This window comes from Galeopterus variegatus, unplaced genomic scaffold (genome assembly GCF_000696425.1).
Source record: "Galeopterus variegatus unplaced genomic scaffold, G_variegatus-3.0.2 Scaffold16475, whole genome shotgun sequence".
Lineage (NCBI taxonomy): Eukaryota > Metazoa > Chordata > Mammalia > Dermoptera > Cynocephalidae > Galeopterus > Galeopterus variegatus.
The window spans coordinates 1,939-10,491 of NW_007742586.1; the positions used below are offsets into that span (position 1 = coordinate 1,939).

The following is an 8,553-nucleotide window of genomic DNA, read 5'->3' on the forward strand; positions in this document are numbered from 1 at the left end:
TCTAGGTTGCCTGATTTGTTGGGGTGCAATTGGTCAGAGTGTTCTCTTAGAATCTTTTTCCCCCAGAACAGGGCTCCAAAACCAATAGAATATTCTGAGAGACCAGTGAAAGGGGTGTCCAAGAAGGCTTCCTGGAGGAGGTGGTGTTTAAATCAAGCCTTGAAGGGCGAGTAGAAGGGAGAGGAAAATGGGCAAGCAGGGCAGCCAGGTGGGGAGAAGTGAAGGACACACGGCCACCGGCAGCGAAGGGAACTGTAGGAGGGAGTCTGGGCAGGAGGTTGGGAGATGTCCAGACTCAGGTGTCCCTCTCACTCCCCCCACCCTGGCTGCTTCCAGAGGACACCCCCAGGGCCACCGCTAAGAACATGCCTGTGGACAGTACAGATCTTGGGATGTTGCAGTGGAGGATGGGTGGTGCCACCAACAGGAGCCTGTGGCGGACAGTGATCATCGGGGAACAGGAGCATTGCATCGACCTGCGCATGACCCAGCCCTACATGAAGGGGGTCACTCATGGAGGTGAGGCCAGCACCCTCAGCACCCCCTCCCGGCTCCAGCTGGGACTGCTGGGCAACTGGAGACCTGTCAGTGCCCCTCCCTGGACCTTGGTCTCTTCCTCTGATCCACGGAGGGTGGGTGGGCCGTGGGCAGTGCCCACCAGGGGTGCCTCTGATGTTGGCTGTCACCCTCCAGGGCCTGGCTGCCGTGACTCAGAGCTGTACCCTCCTGAGCACATGGGCAGTGGGAAGGGGCTGGCCAGAGATGAGGTGGACGTGGGAGATAGTGCACGGCGTGGCTCAGGGCTCAGGGCTGGAGGCCACTCACTGGCCGCCTTTCCCCAGGGTCCTATGGCGAAGGTCTCAATGCCATCATCGTCTTTGCTCCCTGCTTTCTCCCAGACAGCAGCTCGCCCGACTACCACTACATCATGGAGAACCTCTTCCTGTAAGTCACCCGCCCGTTGTGGGCAGCCTGGGGCCGGCCACTGGCAGCTCTGAGATGGCCAGGCTGGTGGGGGTACAAGGCTGCAAGAAGCATGCAAGGGCTCTGAGCGGCGCTGCCTGGCACTTCAGCACAGTGGTGGCCTTTCTGGTCCACCCCGTCCTCCTTCTCCTCGTCTATCATTTATTGAGCATTTCCTACCTGACAGGCACAAGGCTAAGTGCTTCCTATGTGTGAACGCAGCCCGCCTTTCCACACCCCTGTGGGGTTGGAACTTTGCCTCTCATTCTAGAGGTGAGGGATCTGAGGCACGGAGAGGTTCAGTGACTTGGCCAAGGGCACACAGGTACAGTTTTATTATGACAGATACAGACAGTACATATGAAGCACCTGACGTGATAGTAAGAGCTCAGTAAATCACGATTCCTCTTTTTATTGTTAATAATAGCGACCTAATAGTAAGGTTTCCATCTTACACAGCGGAACTTGGGTGCCAGGTTGGGTCAGACAGGACAGAAAGGGGCAGGATTTGGCAAGAAAGAAGGGGTCAGGGCAATTTGGTGGGAGCTCCTGGCATAGAGTAGGTGGCGGCCCAGGACGCTGCTCAGCAGTGCCCAGGACGTGCCACCATAGAGAGTGATCCGACCCTGATGTCCACAGTGCTGAGGGGGATAGGCTGTGATCTGTCTACATCCCTATTGTGTGGACTGTCTGCCACACCCCCGAGTCTCCTGTTCCCCAGCTGTAGATGGAGCTATGCCCGACTCTCAGCATTAATCTCTGGAGACATTAAATGGGATCATGTATATAAACACCTGGCACCTAGGAAGTGCTCAATACAATGGTAGCTGGTGCTATTCTTATGCCCACCGACATTGATTTGGGGTGGGCTGGGATCATCCACATTCACCACCCCACCCTGGAGTGTTGCAAGGACAGCAGACACCTGAACAGCTGTGGCTGGCCTGGCCAAGGCAAAGGTGGACGCAGAGAAGGTAGGAGCTGCAGGTGTCCTGACACTGGGTCCCTTCTGCTGGGTCTCTGTCTTCTGCACTCCGGGACCAGGTACGTCATCAGCAGCCTGGAGCTCCTGGTTGCCGAGGACTACATGATCGTGCACCTGAAAGGTGCCACCCCCCAGTGGAGGATGCTCGGCATAGGCTGGCTGAAGAAGTGTTACCAGATGATTGACAGGAGGTGAGGGGGTGGGCCTGGGAACCACCTTGGGGGGCAAGGAGCACCAGTGGGGGCATGACAAATCAGCCAGAGCAAGGGACCTGGAGTGGTGACGACTTTCTGGAAGGTGGTGTAGTTGCTAGGGCTTTCGTGACAAAGCACCACAAACTAAATGACTTAAGCAACAGAAATTTGTTCTCACTCAGTTCTGGCTGCCAGAAGTCCAAAATCCAGGTTCTGGCAGGGCTGGTTCCTTCTGAGGCTGTGCGGGGCGCTCTGTTCCACGTCTCTCTCCCAGCTTCTGGTGGTTGCTGCCGTCTTTGGTGATCACTGGTTTAGGCACGACATCCTGATCTCTGCCTTTGTATTCACGTGGCATTCTCCCTGTGTGTGGGTGTGCATACCAGTCATGTTGGATTAAGGATCCGCCCAACTCCAGTATGACATCATTTTAACTAATTATATCTGCAATGACTCTGTTTCCAAACAAGATCACATTCTGTTAAGTGCACAGCTCAGTGGCATTAAGCACATTCACGTGGCTGTGCAGCCGTCACCAACATCATCTCCAGAACTTTCTCATTGTACGAAACTGAAGCTCCTATTAAACACTCACTCCCCATCCCCCTCCCCAGCCCCTCACACCCCCATTCTACTTTCTGTCCAGATCTGATGACTCTAGGGACCTCCTGTGAGTGGGATCACACAGTGTTTGTCCCTGTGTGACTGGCTTATTTCATTAAGCACAGTGTCCTCAGGGTTCATCCACGTTGTAGCACATGTCAGGATTCCCTTCCTTTTTGAGGCTGACTCATAGTCCATTGTGTGGATGGACCACATTCATTTATACATTCATCCCTCAGTGGATACTTGGCTTGTTTCCACCTCTTAGCCACTGTGCATACATAGCTGCAGAACGGTTTTCAAATTAAGCGCTGACTCATTCTGTGCCCAGGATAGTGCAGGGAGGCTCAGAGTACCTGCAGGTCCCCCCTCTGGCACTAGGTGGTGAGAATACAGTCTCAGCTACTCCAGCCCACCGAGTGGGGTCTCTCCCTTACCCCATCCAACTTGGGGTCTTAGGGACTTGAAGAGTGTGTCTTTATCCTGCCACAGGACCCACAACTCCTGGATGAGGACAGGGATTTGACAGGCACCTGGAGACCTCCTGTGGAATGAAGGGGGAAGTGAAAAATGCCTGCATTTAGCTCTCCATCCCTTCTCCTGCTCCCCCCAACTCCACCCCCTCCCCCAGGGATTGCCCCAGATCCCATCTGGCTTCCTTTGCCTCCCCACACAGATTGCAGAAAAACCTGAAGTCCTTGATTATCGTCCACCCCTCCTGGTTCATTCAGACGGTGCTGGCCATTTCCTGCCCTTTCATCAGGTGAGACGAGGAGATTGTCAACTGCGTGTGCCACCTGTGTGTGTGTTTAATATGCATTTTCCAGCTTCTGTATGATGAATGTGTATTATTGCCCTTAAACAGATTTAAATTACAAATACATATGTATGTATATATTCTTATTAAGCAACACACATGGGAAAAGTAACAACCATGTCTCAACTATTGAGAGGTTGTTTTTTTTTTTGGTTTTTTTTTTGGCAGCTGGCCAGTATGGGGATCTGAGCCCATGACCTTGGGGTTATAAGGCTGCGCTCTAACCAACTGTGCTGACCAGCCAGCCCCATCTCTCAACTGTTGAATGTTGAACACTTTTTTTTTTTGTCCTTTTTGTGACCGGCTGCACCGCACTCAGCCAGTGAGCACATCGCACCGGCCATCCCTATATAGGATCCGAACCCTCAGCGGGAGCGCTGCTGCACTCCCAGCGCCGCACTCTCCCGAGTGTGCCACGGGCTCGGCCCTGTTGAACACTTTTTAATAGTTGCCGCTACAACCCTGGGAGGTTGATGTCATCATGCCCATTTCATGAATGAGGAAACTGAGGCTTGGAGAGGTCACAGAACCCACTCAGAGTCACACAGCAAGGATTCTAGCCTGCCACACTCCCCCAGAGGTGATCCCAGCTCCATCAACTCCAGTATCTGTGTGGGGGCCGTTGAGACTCCAGGAAGGTGTCACCTATTCCTGGCCCCATGGACATTGGGGGGGCCCACAGTACAATAAATCAATCCATGTGTGTGTTGGGGGTCCCTAAGACCACCCTTAAATTCGGTGATTCACTGAAAGGACTCACAGAACTCAGAAAGGCTGTTATGCTTATCGTTTATTCCAGCAAAAAGATACAGATTAAAGTTAGTAAAGGAAAAAGGTGCAGAGAGGAGTCCAGCAGAGAGCAGAAGGAAGCTTCTAGCTGTTCTAACCTGGTGGAGCATTACTGACAGCCCTTAATTCTCCCAGCAACAATGTGAAACAACTCTAAGTGTTGCCAGTCAGGGAAGCACAACTGAGTCTCAGCGTTCAGGGTTTTTATTGGAGGGGTCATTCACATAGGGATGGAGCTCCATATGGCTGACATTGTTACCGAGTCTCCAGCCCCTCCAGTCCCTCATGGTTTCCAGAGGTCAAACTGGCACCACGTGGCCCAACGCCCCCACCATAAATCACATCTTTAGCATAGATGATCTGGCAGGGCTTAAGGCCACAGGTAAACAAAGACATTCTTGGTTAGCCAGTTATCTCAGTTGGTTAGAGGATGGTACTAATGACACCAAGGTCCAGGGTTCAATCCCTGTACTGGTCAGCCACCAAAAACAATGTAAAAAAAAAAAGACACTCTTTTTTTTTTTCCCTTTTTGTCTTTTTTTTTTTTTTTTTTCCTTTTTGTCATTTTTACTGACCGGTAACGGGATCGCAACCCTCGGTGTCGTGCCCATACCGGGGACCGGCAACGGGATCGCAACCCTCGGTGCTGCTCCCACACCACGCTCAACCAGTGAGCGGAAACCGGTCTCCACATGGGATCCGAACCCTTGGCAGGAGCGCTGCTGCGCTCCCAAGCGGCGCACTCTCCAGTGCGCCACCGGGCCGGCCCATTTTGTCTTTTTTCGTGACCGGTAATGGGATCGCAACCCTCGGTGTCGCGCCCGTACCGTGACCGGCAACGGGATCGCAACCCTCAGTGTCGCGCCCGCACCGCGCTCAACCAGTGAGCGGAAACCGGTCTCCACATGGGATCCGAACCCTCGGCGGGAGCGCCACCGCACTCCCAAGCGCCGCACTCTACCGTGTGCACCACCGGGCCGGCCCAAAGAAAGACACTCTTATGGCAGTAGAATCCAAGGGTTTATAGATTATCTCCCAGGATCATGTGGAGAGCCTGTTCTTTCTTTGGAATGCGCAGGGTTTGAGCACTCCAAGCCTGCTGAATTCAATCTTTACTGCATAATATATAAGCACCCAGAAGAACAGGTCAAGTGAAACATTACACATGTTAAATGAATCCTATTGAATCCGATCCAACTTAATATAAATGTAATTTAATCAAGCTCAAAACGTTGAATTACATAGAGTCCTAATTTCCATGTTCTCAATGAAAGAATCTGTGATGAATTGAAGAGACGGGGGCCACATGCCCTTGAAACAGTGCACCTGTGCAGAGTGCACAATTTGCAAGGAGACGACTCTATTCTCAAGGACTCTTAAGGAAATAAAGGTACTTATTTGCATATTAGTGAAAATTGGTGAATAATACACTAATATGGATCAGTTGTGCTAATAGTGACCTGTCCATGCACAATAGCAAACATGCACTTCAGTCTGAAAGAACTGCATTTTGTTCTGTGTTCCATAATCTGGTAACAAATTTGCCTTTGCCTTTTTTTTTTTTTTTAAAGATGACCGGTAAGGGGATCTTAACCCTTGACTTGGTGTTGTCAGCACCACGCTCTCCCAAGTGAGCCATGGGCGGGCCCTTGTCTTTGCCGTTAATGTAGAGATGATTCTACTGTTTCTGGTTTCTTTTCCCATGAGGAATGTTGAGGATCTCATTTTGGGCTCTAAAAAGAGTGGGGGCTGGCCGGCTAGCTCAGTTGGTTAGAACAAAGTGTTAAAACACGAAGGTCAAGGGTTCAGATCCCCCAAAAGAAAAACAAAAAATGCTGGGGGGCGGGTAGTTAACGTCCCCATTTGAAAGCCAAGGAGTCCAGAGACTGATTGTGAGCTGCCACTCAACCCTGAGTTTCCGCGACTATAACTAAAAGGAAACTTCTATTTGTTCCACGATGCTCTAAATGTTGGGGAAGTGCCTTATCTTTGACTGGAATTCTCCTGAGACCCCCCAGTGAGCGGGTATATTAGTCCATCTCTGTTGCTCATGACAAAATACTTGGAACTGGGTAATTTGTAAGAAAGTGAAATGTATTGCTTACAGTTTCAGAGGCTGCAAAGTCCAAAGTCCAGGGAACACATCTGGTGAGCGTTCTCTTTGGTGGTGGCTTTACAGCATGACAGGGGTCTCACATGGCAGAAAATGGTGGAGCAGAGAGAGAGACTGTTATGTGCTCTCCTTTTAAAGCCCTCAGAACCACACCCATGAACTGTGGCACGGCCCTTACAATCCAATCACCTGCCCAAGGCCCCACCTTTCAATTACTACAGTAGGATTTCCTATTCTCTTTACACTGTCACAGTGGGGACTAAGTTTTGGGGGGACATCAGGCCACAGCACAGGGAAATCTCAGTTTACAGGCAGAACAAGAGGACATTGTCTCTGCCAAGACATGAATATCAATTTCCAGCCGTGGAATACTGTTGTCTTTATGTGACTTGTGCCTGTGTTTATAGACCAGCTCTCAGATCTGCAGGTGTCAGCTCTGTACACAATAAAAAAAACTTCCTAGCAATTCCGATGAGTCTAACATTAGTGCTTCTGGACTTAGACTTTTTCAGGTGGAGTCTGGACAACCCTCATAAGATGGACCTCTGGCCTTGCCAGCTACAGGGGGACCTCCTGTTCTGAAGATATTTTTTTAATCATAAAAGTAAACTTGGACTGCATTAAAGCAGTTGGAGATGTCGTTCATTCCAGTACATGATGGCCACCTTGTGACTGTCATTCCCTGGTCACTGTCTCTTGGCCTTCTACTTCTGCTTAAGAACTGGTTTATTTTTGCCTTATGGATGCTGTTAATTTATCATTCATCATGCATGTCTCTTTGCATTGGAAGCCAGAAAGCTGAAGACGAATTTGTATGAAATCTCTAAAAATAGACATAAAACTTCTTGGCACCCTTTTTTATATCTTTGACTCTATTTAACTATTACCTATTTATCTATTATCTTTATATGCCACATCATTGAAATTTTTACTTTTCCTTGAAAAAAAGTTTGTACTTTGTTTTTTCTTTTTTGTTATTGCTTTCTTTTTCTTTTTCTTTTTTTTTTTTTTTTTTTGGCTGTCCGGTATGGGGATCCAAACCCTTGACCCTGATGTTGTAACACTGTGCTCTAACCAACTGAGATCACCGGCCAGCCCTATTATTTCTTGTTTCTTTTTAAATTTTATTTTGTCATCTTCTTTTCTTTTCTTTTTTTTTTTGAAAAAAGTTTTTTTATACTACATTTCGCCAAATGTAGGCTTCCTTTAACTTTTTAAAAAAATAACCATGAGTTCAAAGCAATGCACTGGTGATGAGGACCTCATGGTACCACACAGCCTAAATTCAGGTTTGGACAGGAAAGAGTCATTTATTCCAAAAAACAGAGAGGGGATCAGAAATCCCACATGCCCCATTCATGTGCCCAAATGACCTTTGCCACCATCCTGGGCAGTGACGTGGAAGGACACATTCTGGAGTCTGCTGGTTTTCTCTTTTCTTTTGCTTCACCCCTGAGCACTTTCTGAGACTTAGTAGATCTGTTTAATCTTACTGTGGTAGGAAAATATTTTGAAATATCTACTGATCATTTTTATTAATCTTGGCATTTCTTTCTATCCCATGGCCCTTCTTTCTACCATTAGAGGCCAAATTCAGAGACAGAAAACAAAGTCAAATTCTCTGTCTTGATCCTAAAATAGTCTCAGGAACCCCACAGCAGGGATGATGTCTTGAAAACCAAGGACTTCGGTGGCCGGGGTTTGGTTTTGAGGGAGGAGGAATAAGGAATTTGACCATCAAAAGGCTAAGAACCGAGGACGAGGCGAGTGAAACTTGCCTGCAGGCGGCGGGAACATTTAGCCCGTTTGTTTTCATCACAGGCTGAGGGGAGGGAAACCCTTTCTGGGCTGTGGGAAGAAGCATTTCCCAAATTTGGGAAGGTGTAGCAGGGAAATTGGTGCTGAGTCTCTCACAGAAGGGGGACCCTGTGTTTGGGCCTGTGTGGGCTGACAGTGCTGGTGACGACCCTGCACAAGTCCTGCATCAGTCCTCAGACACCCCGGATTCTTCTGCCTTGCTGTGCATGGTCTCCATTCACACAGTTGCCTCCTGGCCCAGTGCGGTTGCTCAGGCCCAGCCATCACATACGCA

The 8,553-nt window shown here is 49.3% G+C and overlaps 1 protein-coding gene across 1 annotated transcript; it reads left to right on the forward strand.

The window, feature by feature from the left end:
• Window positions 1–365: 365 nt before the first annotated feature.
• LOC103582494 (caytaxin-like) lies at window positions 366–3,505 on the forward strand (the record flags this gene model as incomplete). The annotated part of the gene is made up of 4 exons (XM_008564071.1): window positions 366–519; window positions 843–945; window positions 2,008–2,139; window positions 3,419–3,505. Coding segments are annotated over exons 1-4 (476 nt in total), but the record flags the coding sequence as incomplete, so codon positions are not given.
• Window positions 3,506–8,553: the final 5,048 nt, after the last annotated feature.